Raw genomic sequence first — 18,733 nt, forward strand, 5'->3', positions numbered from 1 at the left:
GCAGCATTGCACACAAAATGCCATAGCTTAACCCGAAATTTCCACCAACTGCGGAACGGCTGCGGATCTGCTCCGGAACGGTGGCGGAGTCAATAGGTTTCCATTAAAGTCAATGTGTGTATTTTCACTGACTGTGGAACAGCTGTGTTCCGACTCCGTCCCAGCGCAGGCGATCCACAGCCCTCTGGAGCAGATACGCAGAGCTTCTATTTTTGCCCTGATGCCAGAGAGCTCCGCAGCAATTCAGCACAGGGCAGATTGTGCGGGACAGGAAGTCGAGCACAGAATGAAAAAAATCTAAAAATAAAACATCCGGTTAATTTTCAAAATAAAATACACCGATCATGTTTCCCTGCACCACACCTTGATAGAATCACAATAATCTCCACAAAAAAGGGAGATCAGCAGGTCAGCACAGACTTGTTTCCCCTCTACTCCTCTGGATGGAAACAAACTGTTGTTGGTTTTGTGGTTTTGTTTATAGAAACTACATCCTGGTATATTGCGCGATCATACATGAAATCATCGGAAGGTGCGATGGCATTTCATACTGTGAAACATCGCTAAAAGGTTTAGTAGTGCTTGCACTAAGACCGAAGCCATTGTCAATGGTGTTATAGCGCCCCACTCTGTTAAAGTCGCTCCTGAAGCTCTCAAAGAAATCCAGTACTGCGGTGTTTCTACAGACAGGAGTAACCACGGAGCAGTGAAAATATTCCCAATCATAAGCCAGTATTTTGACTGGAAGAAGGGTGGTGTGCAAACAAAATTGATTGAGGTTAAAGACACACCTAATGAGACAGCAGAAACCATCGCAAAATATCTCACTGAAACACTGGCAAAAAACAATTTGTCTGAAAAATGTATTGCATTTACTGCCGACAATTGCAACACAAATTTTCGAGGAATCCGACGTGATGAAGCAGGAAAGAATGTGAACTGGAGACCATGTCCATTATGGAGGTGAAGAAAATATTGCCACACCATTCTTCTTCAACGCAAGAGCAACAACAGTAGTCCCTTAACTTTAAGGGACTACTGTTGTTGGCACAAAAGCACGAAGATGGACTTGGTAAGGGCTATGACCAGTTCTGTGCTGATGTGCAAGGCCTGTACAGTGCATGTTTGGAGTATCTGGAGAAGTGGATGACTCCCATGGAAGAGTTCTGAACATTCATGTGGATGGATGTGAGTGAGCCACCAAACTGGAATGATGTGGAGGCCTGCATCAAGTACCTTGGAGAGAAGGGGGTGGCAGTTGATGATGTCAAGTATTTTGACCAGGTCACCAATCTGAAGAAATGTACAGAAAGGTGCAACAGCGATGAGGAGTTCAGTGGCCTGCAGGTGCATCAGAAGTGGACCAAATATTTTGAGAAGGCAAAAAGCATTGCATGTTACTCAGAGCTACTGAAGATTGCACAGTTTGTCTTTGCACTTCCCTCTCACAATGCAAATGTTGAGAGGGTTGTCTCACTGATGCAGAGCCAGTGGACCAAGGAGAGGAACCAGCTGTCTGTTGAGTCACTGAAGGGGATTCTATTAATGCAATACAATTTCAAACACACTTCTTGCATTTGTTGAGCAACCGAAAACTGCTGGGAAAGATCAGCTCTACAGCAAAATATGGATAGGCAGACAAGGAGGATGAAGAAGAAAAGCAGGATGAAGAAGAAAAGCAGGATGAAGAAGATTAAAAGTATAGATCCTTTTTGTTTGTTAAGTTAGTATCTTTGTGAGACTGTTTTATTACATTGAAAAGGTAGTAAGAGATATGTTGTTGAACCTGGATATTTAGAACATTATTTCATATTATTTTTTTATTTGAAAAGAGAGCTATTATTTTGTTACAGGTTGTTAGAGAGTTCATTTTATGTTATTACAGAAGTTTTTTTTGTACCATTGAGGCATAATAAAGCATGTTAATTAACCTCTGAGAAGAATTTGTGCCTCGAGGCCGGGCTGAGTGTCCTCTTTTTTGGAAATCAAAATATGGTACCGTTTATATAAATACGGTTCAACATTATTCATGCAGAGCTCTACCCACTCTTCTCACAAGTTCAATGGTCGACTGAGGCAGACCAGAGTTGCTCTAAGTGGTTGTAACAAGGTTGGAATTGCCTCATTGCTAGACTGTTTTCTGTAGAAAGGGGAACTCTTGGACACATCCAAACATCCTACAGCAGCTCCATGGCTAAAACTGCTGCATAAGCATCTCCATGTAGCCAACGCTAGTACCTCTGAACCAAGCTCTGCTGATTTGAGTGGGGCTCATTTGATGGGTGATCCATCCAAAAGCTCAGGAGCAGATTTACGCCTGCTGTATTAAATGTTGGTACAGCAGGGGAGCAAGATGAACTGCTTATATATTGCATATTTAGATGAGCTTGGATAACCTGGAGGAGAGCTTTGTAAAGGGTGATAAGTGGTTTCTGGGCAGAGGTCTGAGAAGCTGTAACTACAGAGGCAAAATTGCCTGGAGCATATAGTAGGGAGGCATGATTTGTTGGCTCCTTATTTGGAGAACATATAAATCTTTGTCAGTTTATGTGCCAAATATATGCAAGTTGATCTACAATATGCCAGCTGTCTGTTTTATGAATCATGTCTATTGGAACAGGACAGTTTTCTGCTAATTTCACTAGCGTGGCTTCATGCATAGGCTGGCATAGACTGCAGCCTTTGGGCCCCATGTGTGCAAGTGCCCGGATTGGCCAGTTTATTTTTAAATGTGTCTGATGGCTGCATCGGGGAGTGTTTTGTGAAGTTCTGCCAATTCAGAATCATTCGGGAGAGTCACTTTGTTCTTGTCTGTTCTTGGTGTTTTACAAGACATGACACAAGTCATTGCTATCAATAACTTTAGAGGCCATATGATAATGCAACCAACATGTCCGGTATTTACAGTGGCCTGCAAGCACGCATTAAAACAGATTAACTCTTTGGTTGAGTGGGTATTGTGCGCACACACTTAATTTAGTGGGGCATAACATTGTTAACTGCTGTAAAAAAAAAAAAATTGTACAGTCCCTTTTTCTTTTTTCTTCTAAATACACGTCCAGTAGGCAGTAGACAGTTACAGCAGGTTGAGTATGGGATTATGTTTGTGACTTTAATTCCAAACAAAACTTCTCAAGTATCAAACAAAAATCACTAACCCAAGAAAAAATTTCACCTCAAAGGTAAAACTTAAAACTTGCAACAAAACATTTGTGTAGTTGTAAACTATTGGTCTTTTATTCGTTTGATAATATGTTCTGTTGTTTACGGTTCCCTCTGCTTCTTTCTCAATGATCAGTCTTTTGCTCTCTCCATCACGTTTGCAGTTTTGCTCCCAGCTTTCTCGTTTGCGCTTCTAAAGTCTAATTCGTTTTTGGAGTATGTGAGTGACAGCTCAGTGCATCTAAGCTAACGTTAGAGTCTCTGATTCTGGAGGACACACTGAACAACTCTAAACAGCGGATTCCTACAAGATTAATAAAGTTTTGATATATATATATATTGTCTGTGATCTACGTTGCAAGCATGGTTACTAGACGTTTGTTGTTTTGTTGTGTTAAGTTACTAGCTAGTAAAGATATGTAAGTTAGCATTTAACATAAACATGTATTTATCTAAACAAATGCTAGCCAAGCCAAGTAATGTTGGCTTACTGTAGCTATGTTACTGAGCTAATTTCACATGGGAATCATGTAGGCTTAGTGAGGCCTTACTCAATGGAGCTGTATTAAAGGGGTAGTTTTGGACATAGGACCTCATTTCCAAGTTAGCCAATGTGTTATTTATAAGTGGAGACCGTTTTCAACACTTTTCATCCAGTCCTTCCAGTTGCAGAGTTCACTGGTGCTAGGCTAGCACAAGTCAACAGTATCTGCTAGCCTGCCACTAAAACAGTCTTACCCACTCCACAGTACACCCAAGGCAAATAAATTGTAACGCCAGACTATTGATATAAATGTCTGTGTTGATAAAATAATGTTAGAAATAAAACTACCCTTGCATCGCATTGCAATAGTTATACTTTGTTCCCTGTAGTTGGTAGCATAGGCTACAGCAGCGGCGGAGTGATATTACCTAGGCTGCCAAGGAACATGACAATCATGGGAGTTTATTTACCTGCTGCCGCAATTTGCATGTAAACTGTCCGAGCTTACATGACTTTTCTGTCAGCAATTACCTAAAGTTAGCGGTTAGCCCAGCCAGGTATCTACCAAGAGTGTAGCTATACCGTTAGCTAACGTTGTCACTCTCCACAATGCATTGAACTGTAACGTTATCTCCACTAACGTTGTCAGTCTCAATCTATCAGTAGCAGCTAGGCTAACGTTGTGAAAGGGGCTAGCTTTATTAGCTAGAGTAGCCTACCAAAAGTTATTACCTGTTCATCAGTAGCTGTTGGTGCATCTGGAAGACGGATGGAACCGCATTCGTTGTCAATGACTTGTGGTCCTTTAGATTGCGGTTTTCAAAGTTGTCTGGTCTAAAATGATCACTACACATTCGCTACTTGAATAGAGTCTCCGCCGGTGTCTTGATGTCCAAGCCAGCAGCAAGAAGCCACAGTTGGTTCCTTTCTGGATCTCCCAATGGAAATTTGTGGAAACTTTGTAGTGCCCATCTGTTTGGTTTATTTTTTACAATTTCTAAATGCACACTGAATCACCATGTTGCCTAGTCCTTAGTTTCCAATCCAATGCTTCAATACCAATGTACTAGGCTACTACTAGGTGTCCTGACTGTAGTGCGCTTCTCTGTTTACTTTTCGGCACAGTACTACTAACTGGAGCAAAGTAAAATTCCGCCGCTGCTGAGAAACTAGTCCCTCAAAATGTAATGCGATCATTGAGATGTAAGGGTAGTTTTATTTCTAACAGTATTCTATCAACACAGACTAATGACTAATTAACTAATTTATTTGCCTTGGGTGTACTGTGGAGTGGGTAAGACTGTTTTTAGTGGCAGGCTAGCAGATACTGTTGACTTACGCTAGCCTAGCACCAGTGAACTCTGCAACTGGAAGGACTGGATGAATAGTGTTGAAAACGGTCTCCACTGATAAATAACACAACATGGAAATGAGGTCCTATGTCCAAAATTCTGAACCCCCCTTTAATTATCGTCTTCTCTCTGTAGAACAATGCAACATTGTGGGACCTGCAGGACTCGAGCAGACCTACAATGCTGTCCCAGGTAACGTTATTAGGTCAGTAACGTAGCTATATGTTCTATTAACTAACTAACTAACTAACTACAAATTGTTGTGGTTGATATTGGTCTGATAATACACAATGCTAGGGTATTGGTTAAGGTGTACTATGTAGAAGCTGTGAATATAATGTATTCTATCTAGAGGTTGACACATGCAGTACATATGCAGTGTTAGCACTGCTTAACTGGTTCATCTTCATAGTTATGTGCTTTATAGCATAGCATAGCATAAAAACAAACTCAGTAATGATAGCTGCCAAGAGGATGACATTAGACAACAATGTTCATCTATACTTTACTAGTTATGACGAAGACTGGCTATCCTAACTCTAATTACATGTATTCTGTTGCATTTGCAAGCAGGTCTGCAGAAGGGAAGTTTTCATAGTGTTTTTAAAGCCTAAACATTTGGTAATGGCTACTTGAAAGCAAGTTATTTTAATTGTAAATCACCCAAGCACAGTTATCAATAAGAACTTTGTTATCATTTGATTTGTGTAAGGAACTTTGTCATACTTTTCTATCACAGCTCACATCTAGTAGCAGGCAGACCAACCAGGAGGACATGGGAGCAGCAGAGGGAGAGGAGCCTTCAGTCTCTCTGTGGAGGAAACACTAGGTTTGCAAAGGCTTCTAACAGCCAGGGTATAGACCGATAGAGTACGTACTGATCATATTTTGCTGAGATACTCAATTAACACTTACAATAACCTTTTTCTTGTTTATTTTCATTTGTGTACTTGTAGTTTCTAAGTCCATTGTATGTCAATGTATCCTACTACAGTATACTGTCCTGTAATTTAATTTGTGTTTACATTGTTTTACTGTAATTATATTTTAAAATGCACATAATGTATTAAAACACTTTTACATTCACCCTTGTCTGTTTGGTTCATTATATAATACAGGAAATAAGGAAATAATGCTTTATTTTTAGTCCAATATAAACCATTTTTCTAGCTTTCATAATCACTACTGGAACACTTATTTCTGGAATATTATTGATCACACTTTCTAGATTTCTACCTCCGTGTTGACTACATGTGTAAAGTACAATATGGCTTCATGTTGAACTTACTCAAATGATCCATCTACTTTTCCCTTGGGTAATCTGCCAAGGTGGTCCAGGGCAGCCAGCAGGACCCGAGCTTCATCAGCCATGCACATCACTAAAAAACAATAATGATCACTAAGCAAAGTATTTGTCAAGGGCCTGGTGTGTTAGTCACAGTACATAGTTTGGACAGTAGTTACAATATGCATTCATTCTAAATATTGTTGAAATTTACAGCGTTAAAATATACAAAAATATGTCCGTTATCTGCCATCTTGCAGCAGTGCAATAAAAGAAGAAACAGTGTGTACAGATGGAACATTATCTAATGTATGTGTCAATCTCTAGATAAAATACGTTATATTCACAGCTAACAACAACAAACGTCTAGTAACCATGCTTGCAACGTAGATCACAGACAATATATATATGATCGATACTTACACTTTATTAATCTTGTAGGAATCCGCTGTTTAGAGTTGTTGAGTGTGTCCTCCAGACTCAGTCTCTAACGTTAGCTTAGCTGCACTGAGCTGTCACTCACATACTCCAAAAACTCATTAGCCAATGGGGACGCACCCCTATAAGACCCGCCCACGCGATAGCTTTGTGTCAGAATCGCAAACAAAGACTTTAGAAGCGCAAACGAGAAAGCTGGGAGCAAAACTGCAAACGTGATGGAGAGAGCAAAAGACTGATCATTGAGAAAGAAGCGGGAACTGTAAACAAAAGGACATATTATCAAACGAATAAAAGACCAATAGTTTACGACTACACAAATGTTTTGTTTGCAAGTTTTAAGTTTTACCTTTGAGGTGACAATTTTTTTTCTTGGGTTAGTGATTTTTGTTTGATTTGAGAAGTTTTGCTTGGAATTAAAGTCACAAAAATAATCCCACAGTTGAGTGCCTAATGACAACAGGATAGAGACTTTGAAAAGTCTTTCAGATACTACAGTAGAAGGTCAGCAACAAAAGCACTGCACCAGAATCACAGCAGAATTCAAGAGTACACAGTGTAGGTTGTATGTCTAGGGCTTTTTATTGTGTAAAAGATAAGAACGGAAAGATTGTCTCTGGTAAACGCTGTCTTTGTCAAGGTTGAAAGGAGTAATAAAGTTTTCCGTTTATATGCCGTCTATATGGTTGGGAAAGCTGCCTCTGTGTATTATGTGTATTATGATCCTCATGAATAAACAACACAACACGATTGGTTGATGTCTTAATTCGCGGTGTAAAAGCTCTGAAAAAAACAACCTTGTTTTGAAAAAATGATTACGCCGCTTTACGGCCGCATAATATTCACATTCAGTGTAAAAGGACTCATGACAAAAACAACAGTTTGAAATTATATACTGACGTGTGAATTGATTGCACGAAAAAAACTTCCCCGGTGTGTAAAGACCTTAATAGTATGCAGTGTTTCTCCTAGGTTGATAGCTTAAGCCAGGGTGCTACAACCACACCAAATTTAATTTTCAATTTACACTTTAAAGTTTCTTAAAAAATGTATAAGTTACCTTTCGAAATCCATATGAACCACTCTTCAAATTGGCATCAGTTGGATCCACCGCACAGCACTTATTAAAAGTGATAATACGTCACTTTTAAAGTTGGTTTGCCTGTTACTCCCGTTATTTCTTCACAAGCAATGTAGCATTTAAAAAACACATTTTTAAACTGAGTATGACCTGCTGAAGTGAAACAGAAACAAAAGCTTCTACAGAAGAGACAAAAAGCAAACTATGACAAGTCAACAAGAATCTTATTGCCATTGGCAAGGCATGACACAGTGAGAATACAAGATTCCGACACCTGGACCAAGAAAGCCACTGTTCTGGAGGAAGTAAGTCCAAAATCCTGCATAGTCAGAACAGAGGAGGGTCAAATCCTGAGAAGAAATCAAAGGTGTTAAAGGTTAGAGATGTGAGCTTGTGACCCTTGTCCCTCCCTCATTACCACCACTGAGGTGCCCTTGAGCAAGGCACTTAACCCCAGTGGCCAGTGGCCAGCAGATCAGACTGTAGGTATGAATGTGTAACTGTGTGAATGTGATCAGGGCGTTTCTGCAAAAGAGAGGCTGCCTCTCAGTGAACCTTCCCTGAATAAATAAAGGTAAAAAAAAAGAAAGAAAAAAAGAGAACAGACAAATGAAAATTCAGAGGAAGATCTAGCCTGCACCGCATCAGCTGAACCACCACCTGTGCTAGACAGCAGCGGAACAACTCAACAGACTGACTTACCTGCACTGAGACGATCCACACGCACTGTCAATACACCAGACAGGCTGAATCTTTAAAGACAATGGAAAATCGTATCCTTTTGTTAAAGAAAAAAAAAGAATTCAAACATGGACAGTTATTCATTTCCATGGAAGTAGTGTGAAGAAAAAAAAGATGTATGTTCATGTTTGTACTTCAAAGGCTGTAGGACAGTTTAAAGAAATATTGTGGTTTGTGAATATGGTAGCATACATTTAACCCCAACCACTAGGTAGCTGTAATGTTGACACAGCTACCTGATCAGGATATAAGTATGCCAGTAGTGCATTAGAGGAAGTGATTGAAGCCATGCTACTGAATGTGTATGCTGACAACGTCAATCAATAAATACCTTTATATTCAATTGAGTCTCGTAAGTAACATTACACACAGCACTTATTTAAATGATAATACGTCACTTTTAAAGCTACATTGTGTAAGAATTTCTTCTTCTTCTTTCCATCTAGCAATGAAATTGTATATGACAACCAACTGAATATTACTTTCTAGCCCCTCCCATTCCGAGCACGTTTTAACGCCTACGGTGGCTGTATGCCAAGATTAACATGGCTTCCAGTACGACTTCGTCCATTAGTGTTCCTTCCAGTGTTGAGGTTACTTTAGAAAACAATTACAAATTGCATTTAGTTATTTAGTCACTTAACATGTTGGTTATGACCTCTATGTAAAATGAATAATACTTTTACGTTTTCATTATTTTGGTACCGTTTCATTGCTAACATCAGCTATCAGGTTCCCAAATGAATGCAAGCTAGGCACAGCTACCAAGAAGACTTACAACTTTCAGACACGTTGCTCACGGCACATTTACGTCGTTTCTCTCAGTTGGAGGCTGCGCAGTAACGCTCAGCCATCACCGGAAAAGTGCTTCTAATGGCCTTCACTTGTCTCCGTCCAGAGCAACGGGATCTGTTAATCCATTCTTATATACTGTCTACGGCTACTGTAACCAAATACTGCCCAATCGGACATGTTTCAGCATTAACGCTACCCGAAATTGAGGAGAATTTAACAACACTGGCAGCCAAGATTACATCTTTTACTGCCGTTAGCATGTAGCTACGTTAAGACTGGACAGCTATTTGGCATTAGCACGCACCTACTTACTTACTTAGCAATATGCTAACGTTGTAATGGAACGAAGCAGCACTTTCTACAGTCAAAAATCGCAGATAAAGGGTGCATTTACCTGGTAGAGCAGACGCCCATATATAGAGGTTTACTCCTCAATGCAGCGGCCGCAGGATCAACCCAGACCTGCAGCCGTTTTCTGCATGTCAAAGATCCTTTATACTAAAGATGCTGTGCATTTAAAGCATCGTTAATGGTATGAAACGGTACACACTTCCGGTCTCCTAAAGAGGTGTTGCCTTGTTTGAACTTGTAGTGAACGTCATGTGGATAAATAAAAAGTCATATTTGAATAATTTATTAATATGTTCTTTTGCTAACGTTAGATATTTACACAGCTAAAAGACATATTTAGCATCATGGAGATTAGTTTTGTTAGGGTGTTCACGAACGTTAGCTCTCGTTAGCTTCTCTGTATTGCCAAATCTCGCGAGAGTTTGGTCCTGATACAGAAACACGTCTCAAACTAAGTTAATTTTCCTGTGATGTGTCCGTCTGAAAAATGCCATTTTAGTGCCAGAATGTTCTGGAGAGATTTGGTTTGTGAGAAATGGGTCCAATATCTACTTTGGTGACTATGGGGCGAAAGGATCGCTCATAATCTGTGTTCTACCCGGACGGCTGTGTTTAGAGATTTTGTCCATAACAATAAACAGAATCTGTGACAATGCATATCCTTGGTGGATCCCAACACCCACTGTCTTCCGTCAGAGAATATGGTACTATATCAGAACTATATAATAATATATATCCAGATTTAAAATAACATGATTAGATCTGGTTCATGTATTTTTAGCAATAAAATATTTTACAGGTGAACAAATGCACACATTTAGATGCTGTACAACTGCTTAAAGCCTGCAGCATCAACATCATTCACCACTGTACTGTCAAGTAGCACAGATCCATTCTGCTGTTACTCAAGTACATTATCATGTAGCAAGTAGAATATTAACAGCTGCAAAAATATTTTCTGTATGTTAAGCTATTGCAGTTACACCATAAACCGTAAAAATAATGGATGTAGCAGCAGTGACGTCACCTGTTGGTTTGGCAATGACATTTTTGGGCCAGTGTTGTCTGTGGTTGCAATGGCACTGTGCCAAGCTAAACGCTAAAGAGATAAAGTGGCCTTGTGCTATTAAACGCTGAACAAGACATTTTTTGGCGACCAAAATGTTCCAATTAACTTTAATAAAGTGAAAACACAGTGAAAGAGTCAACGTTTGAGAATGCTACTTTAATGAACAAGCATTTGAGACCAGAAACCTGTTAGAAAAATGTTAGTCTATATCCACGACGTTCCACTTCTGATTGGTCCGTTGCTGCCAGAAATTCCGCTTTCTTTGTTTTATAATTTTAAACTCCGGTCGACTATGGTTAACTGCTCCTCAGATCTCTGCAGGGTAAATCCAGACAGCTACCTAGACTATCTGTCCAATCTGAGTTTTCTGTTGCATGTCTTAAACAACTTTTGAAAGTACACATGTTCCACCAAAACAAGTTCCTTCCCGAGGCTATTTTGCAGCAACACCAGGGCTCTGTTCGGCGCTTATGGCGGAATGCTTTGTGGACTAGCCAGAACCTCCTCCGCAGCGCTGTGGAGGAAGGTCTGGCAAAGCGAGACTACTTGGCTAGCACCTATAACGGAAACTGTGACTGCAAACGGTGTTGCAGCACATTGTATGCCAGTGCATAATCAACAACGGGGGGCGAAGAAAAGCGTATAGACACTGCGTAATGTGTAAACTGTGTAACACTGGCTCGGTTCTGGGTAGCCTACTGTGTGCCTTCTGCAGGCACTGCTGGGGAAAGTTATCCCAAATTATTTTCACCTTGAATTTTAATGAATGTATGTTTATGGCACACACAGACTAGCAGTATATGCATTCAATACCAAACACTGAGTGAGCTACTGCTACAACACTAGAGCAGTAACTTTGCATCATGACCATAAAACCTTTTTTGCAGAAGGCGTTTATTTAAAAGTAAAACTTACAACATATATATATATACATATATATATATATATATATATATATATATATATATATATATATATATATATTAGGGCTGTCAATCGATTAAAAAAATGTAATCTAATTAATTACATACTCTGTGATTAATTAATCGAAGTGTCGCATACATAATTAACGGTGCCTGAACCGATACTTTTTAAGAAAGTAAAAAAAGAAAAGAAAAAAAAAGGGTACTAAACAACAGTTGGTGACATTAAAGAACGGCTTGTTTATTGCTAAGGCCATATGGTCAAAATTAAATGACTTAATAATAATGTATAACAATAACAATAATTTAACTAGTAAATTGCTGTTGAACGACAAAAATAACAACCAGATAGGAAAAGGACATTTACAATAACTTCAAATGCACCACGAGACTGTAGTTTACCATTTTCATTGAACGCACCGTCTGTGTTGTTTCTCCGACGGCAGCTACAGATTGTTACATACCGGTGTTGAATCCTCTACAGTAAAACAGTCAAATTTTACACCGTTTAGCGTTAGCTGTCAGCATTTTAACCGTGTTTAATCCAGCTACTAGCTAGCGGTAGGCTAACGTTAGCTGCTGTTGAGTATTGTGTTAACTAGCGTCACATGCAGTGGGGTTTGTGTTTCCTGTAACATCTGTTTCAGAGCATCAGAGAGAAGCGCAGACATATCAGTGGCACCAGATTTTCGTCTGTATGCAAACGTCAATATGGAATGGATTAATCTGCGTTAATCTTTTTAACGCGTTATTTTTTCTCAGATTAATTAATCGAAATGAACGTGTTATTTTGACAGCCCTAATATATATATATATATATATATATATATATATATATATATATATATATATATATATATATGCTTAGTAAAGCCACTAAACCGCAATGCTTGTAAAATCTTTGACATGCAGGAGCAAACACAGTAATAGTGACACCAAACTGCATTGATTGTTACTGGCACATCCTGCTGCATCTTTCCTCCTATTTGACTCAAGTCCACTCAGAGACACCAAAATATGACTCCTGTAAGTGTCTTAACAGCATTTTCCATGTTTTTACACTCAATAGTTTTGTTTATTGACAACACTAAAGGGATCTGAATGTCATGTCTCCCCTATAGGTAATCCTGAATATGGACGATGGTCGCTCTCTAGGCCTAATGATCAGAGGTGGTGCTGAATATGGACTAGGGATCTACATCACTGGAGTAGACCCTGGATCTGCTGCAGATGCTGGTGCACTAAAGGTACCCCAACTCAATGTGTCTTAATATAATTGCTATATTACACCACAAAACCTTTGCCACATGTCCAATCTAATAATAATTCTTCACTTTTCAGTTTTGGACTCAGCACTGTTACTGATCAGACTTTAACCCAAATTAGAGTTCAGAATCATTGGCCAAGTGGCGAACACATACATTAAGTTTGACTCCAGTTTTGAGTTGCTAAAACAACAGCTAAAAACAAGGACAACAATACTGAACAAAGATAAGTAAAAATAACTATAAAAGGTGTATAAAAAAAGTTTCCCACTTGCCCATACTGAGCGTCTTTTTCCTCCAAGCTCGGCTCCTCTACCAGAGGCCTGGGAGCCTAAGGGTTCTAAACAGTACCTTAGCTGTTCCTAGGACGTTACTCTTCTGGACAGATATCGCAGATGTTCCTGGAATTTGTTGGAGCCATTGTTCCAGTTTGGGGGTTACAGCCCTGACTGTTCCTATTACCACTGGAACACCTGTTGCCTTCACTTTCCACTTTCCACATCTCTTCTAGCTCCTCTCTGAGCCCTTGGTATTTTCCAAGCTTCTTGCGTTCCTTCTTCTTGATGTTGCTGTTGCTTGTGATTTCTACATCTATCCCAACTGCCTTTTTCTGCTGTTTGTTGGACTCAAACCCAACCAGACCCAGGAGACACAGATCTGATCAGTAATGACTTGACTGATTTGAGCTGATTGCTATTCAGTTCATTTCTATTCAATTTTATTTAGTGTCAAATCATAACAGAAGTTATCTCAGGACACTTTACAGATAGAGTAGGTCTAGACCACACTCTATAATTTACAAAGACCCAACCATTCCTCCCAAGAGCAAGCATTGGGTCCAACAGTGGCGAGGAAAAACTTTCTTTAAACTGGCAGAAACCTCAGACAGAACCTGGCTCTTGGTGGGCGGCCATCTGCTGCTGCCGGTTGGGACACAGAGACACTGATACAGATATAGAGATATACAGAAATATAATTCATAATAAGTATAGCAGTAGGTATGATAAACAGTGGCAATTATAGTAACAATAAGGATAATAGAACTATGACTAGAAATAATAGGCGTTGAGCAGGACCACGGCAGCAGCTGCAAACACCATTTAGATGCCACTCCAATCCAAGGAAATCTGCGAGGTGAGAAAGCATTAGGACTCTGGGGAAGAACCTCTAAGAACTAAGTTAGTAACAAGCATTAATGGGACATTAATGCACACAGATAGAAAGAGAGAGCTCAGTGTGTCAAAGGAAGTCCCCCAGCAGTCTAAAACTATAACAGCATAACTAAGAGCTGGTCCAAGGCAAACCTGAGCCTACAAAGGGTTAGTAGATGAATCTGATATCAGTGAAGATGAAGAGAAGCAGAGTTAAGGAGGGGTGCTGTGTCTGCAGAAATTTGACCTCTTTTCTTAGTACTTGTCAGTACACGCGCTGCAGCATTCTGGGTCAATTGAAGAGTCTTAAGGGACTTGTTTGAGCAACCTGATAATAAGGAATTACAATAGTCCAGACTCGAAGTAACAAATACATGGACTAGTTTTGAGACAGGTTGTGCCTTATTTACGGCAATGTTACGCAAGTGAAAAAAAGGCGGTCTTTTTGAGATTTGTTTTATGTGGGTATTAAAGGATATATCCTGATCAAAAATAATTCAGAGATTTCTGGCAGTAGTGCTGGAGGCCTGGGCAATGCCATCCAGAGTAGTTATATCTTTAGATAATGAGCTCTGGAGGTGTTTAGGACCAAGTACAATAACTTTTGTCTGAGTTTTAGATCAGGAAATTGTAGGTCATCCAGGATTTTATGTCCTTAATGCATGCTTGAAGTTAAACTAACTTGATTTTAACAAGTAAATGTTAATTTTCAAGTTGTCAAAACAAAACTTTTTGTCTTACCTAATGTAACGTTAGAAGCCATTAAGTTATTTCTTTCTTCTTTTTTTTAAAGATTTTTTTGGGGTTTTTCCCTTTATTTTTGAAAGTGGATAGACATGAAAGGGGAATGACACGCAGCAAAGGGCAGCAGGTCAGATTTAAACCCTGCACCGCTGCTGGACTCAGCCAACATGAGGCGAACGCTCTTACTGGGTGAGCTAGAGGCCGCCCCAAGTTATTTCTTTGTGTAAAAAATCATTGTCAATTTGTCCTGGCTTGTACCGCTGCTGCACTTTTCTTTTTATTCATGCATTCTGTTAAATAACTCAACTTTCATGGACAGAATAAATCGGTATTATAAGTAACTACAGACATGTCTCCTTCAGCTGTTTCACTGCTTCCTTCTATATAAAAACTACAATTTGTACCCTAGCAGGGTTTTTCAAAACACTTTAGCATAATGTCAGAGGTGTAGGTCTGGAATGGCTTAAGTGCTACATCAAAAATAGTAGTCAGTATGTACAAGTGGGCAATGTCATGTCCAAGCTAGCTAACATCACATGCGGTGTGCCACAGGGTTCGATAGTTGGACCAAAATTATTCATTATGTACATAAACAATATTTGTAAAGTGTTCAATATATTGAAATATGTCATTTTCTCGCAAAAACAATTGAGACACAGCCAGTGAAGTGATCCCGACTAGTCCTGGCTAACGCCGCAATGCTAACCCTGCTAACTGCTAACGTTACCAGGACCAGGCAAGCAGCCACGGCTGTTTACAACGTGTAAGCAGCTATAGCTGACAACGGAGAGTTATTTGAAGCCAAGAGAACGGGCTTTTATGACTGTCAATATAGCCAGCATCTAACGTTAGCTACTCCGCTGTGCTGTGGAGTGATGTCCTGCTATGTGAGACAAGCGTCTAGCAACATTGTTGTGGATGCTCCGGTATCAGCCTGGCAACCAACGTGAACTTCGAGTCTGGGGAGGAGGGGGCGGGGGAGACGACTCTCTCCAGTATTTTGAATTTGTACTGCAGTAACTATTTTAAACACTAGCTGTCAGTATTACATATTGCACCTTTAAGGATAGAAACTGTTGAGTTAGAGAGAGTATATGAAAATACCTTTTTAGGGGTAATAATAGACCACAAATTCAGTTGGAAACCACAAGTAAAACATGTAAGAGCCAAAATTTCCAGAAGCACTGGGTTGTTGAGTAAAGTCAGACGCCTTCTTAACCACAGATCTATGAACACTCTCTGCAGCACGCTGATTCTACCTTATTTAACGTACTGTGTTGAGATCTGGGGTAATGCCTGCAAAACCACTCTACAGACAGTGTGCACAGTTCAGAAAAGAGCAATACGAATTGTGAATAAGGTTGGCTTCAATGATCATACTAATTCATTATTTCTTAAGTCAAAAACACTGAAATTCATGGACCTGGTGAAACAGAAAACTGCGTTAGTTCTGTATAAAGCTCGAAATAACCTACTTCCTCCCAACATACAAACCATGTTTAGAGAAAGAGAAGGGGGTTATGCCCTCAGAGAAGAACTCAATTTGAAACAACCTACCTGTAACACAGTGATGAAAAGCAGGTGCATATCTGTCTATGGCATGAAGTTCTGGAACGCAATAGAGGGCTGCATTGGGATTGGGTCCCGCCGGAATGCAAATCTTGCGGGAACGGGCGGTTTGAACAATGCTGCGGGCGGGAATGGGTCGCTAAAAAAACACTGCGGGATCGGGATGTAGCCTAGCGACAGGATGGAGTCAATAAATGATGTGGAAAAGAACCTCAAACGAGGTCTTTCCAACACAAAAACAAAGCAAAGCAAGTCTGACATTTAGAGAAGTTTCTCAATTGTTTGTGACAAAGATGGAAATGAACTGGACTTTGTTCGTTGTGACAAATGTGCAAAAATACTAGCCCCACGTTCACTAGGTCATCGCAGGGGCCAGAGCACGGTCCCAGTGGGTATCAGTCACGGACCTCCCTGGGCCATTTATATTTTTGTTTTACATAATATACGAGTTAACTGTAGTTTTTTTTAAACAATTGTTTTTTTTCAGATTATACTAATTACATAACTGAAGTTATATGAGTTTTGAGAATAAATATGTTTACATTTTGCAATAATAGTTGTTTACAGTAGTTTATTCTTAGTTGGTAGTCCTTGTATGTTATGTTGGTAGGGTCAAGCGGGATATGTGTTTCTGCGGGGGCTCTACGCAGAGCATACACCATAGCCTACTTACTTTCTGACTGCTTTCTGACCACGGTTGAAAAGATGTAGCAGGAAAGGTTAACCCTCTCCTTGATTTCATGTTTTTTATAGAGAAGGAGAAACCGGAAATTTGTAGGGGGAAATACAACGCTTACCAATCCATGGTAAAGCAGGCCAATTACAGTTGTTGTGGTCTAGGGTATAGCGTAGAATAGAGGAGGCCCTGTGCGTAGGACCATAAATTGGGCTTGAGGGTTAAAGGTTATCAAGATTGACTATTAGGTCAATTAAATGCCAAAGCCCTTTAAATAGGAAACCATGATGATACTATATGGAGTTATATTCCTATCTTTATTCAAGAGCGCATTATTTCAATTTGAGAGCATTTCTCACTAATATTATGTTCAGATGTTGTAATAATTTCCCTCAAAGCCTTGCTCTCACACTCAAATAGTTACTGCTCGCGCTTGGATTTGCTGTGCTTGTGCTCAAACTTTCTACTTGGACTCAAAACCTTGCTCTCACACTCAAATAGTCACTGCTCGCGTTTGGATTTGCTGTGCTTGTGCTCAAACTTTGTGCTTGGACTCAGATATTTCTCCTTGCACTCAGGCTGATTCTGCGCGCTTGCAAATCTCCTCTCGGATTTTTCCTGCGCTCTCGGCTTGTTTGTGTGACAACCCTATCAAAATTCAGCAACCAATAGAATGCCAGCTGTAGTGTTGACCAATGAAATGATCCCTGCCCCCGTTGAGGGTCCGTTCGTTTTATGTTAGAACATCCGTTGCGGAGGGCTCCTCTGTAACCATGGAGCTGTAACCCAAGTTTATTTACGCTATTTACCGTCCATCGCTTTATTATTAGTATATGTCAATAATGTGCACAGAATGGTCGACGCACTTTCACCTGCACCCATCAGGAAACGGGAGAAAGCTTTGAAGTGGGACATATCAAGTTACGTACACAACTATGAGGGTGAGTAACATAAATTAAGCACATAGCATATGGCGCTAGCCATAGCTAGCCTAGCTTGATGTCCGTAAACAAATAGCTTTTCTTTATACCGGTAGTTTAGCTAGCTAGATTGAACGACATATGACAGACAGTATGTGTGTATTTATTATTTATTATTATTATTATTTTATTATTTAATGACCCCACTTTGTATTTTTTCCTCGTTTGGTTAACCATGTTCCTGGGGATGTGGCTAATTTCAGACATGCTAGCATATAGCCTAGCTTGATGTCTGTAAACAAATACATTTTCTTTATAGTTTAGCTAGATTGAACAACATATGACGGACAATATGTGTGTATTTAATGACCCCACTTTGTATTTTTTCCTTGTTTGGTTAACCTTGTTCCTGGGGATTTGGCTAATTTCATGTTAGAGCCAATAGTAAAACCTAAACTGTAATATAACTGAAAGAACACCAGAAACTGGATTGTTTATGTCCGTTTTTGCATCACTGTTGTGTGTTGTTCATCAGAATTTAGTCTTCATTCCTTCATATAACATTAGTTTGAAAATGATGGATTCATATCAGTCTGTATAAAACGTTGTAATGTTAAGTACAATTTTATCACTATAATAAAAACAGATCTAGAAATGATTTGCTACTTAAATAGCAGTTTTTTTTAATTTAATGAATACAAAGCAAACTGAACAGAAAAAACAAGCA

The 18,733-nt window shown here is 39.5% G+C and overlaps 1 protein-coding gene across 1 annotated transcript in view; it reads left to right on the forward strand.

Annotated features, from left to right (window-relative positions):
• Positions 1 to 18,733, forward strand: part of whrnb (whirlin b) — a 163,324-nt gene that overhangs the window by 101,637 nt on the left and 42,954 nt on the right. The window contains exon 4 of the mRNA XM_078249619.1: positions 12,803 to 12,928. Coding sequence (XP_078105745.1) covers positions 12,803 to 12,928 — 126 coding nt within the window. The remainder of the gene's footprint in view (positions 1 to 12,802; positions 12,929 to 18,733) is intronic.

This window comes from Sander vitreus, chromosome 5 (assembly GCF_031162955.1).
Source record: "Sander vitreus isolate 19-12246 chromosome 5, sanVit1, whole genome shotgun sequence".
Lineage (NCBI taxonomy): Eukaryota > Metazoa > Chordata > Actinopteri > Perciformes > Percidae > Sander > Sander vitreus.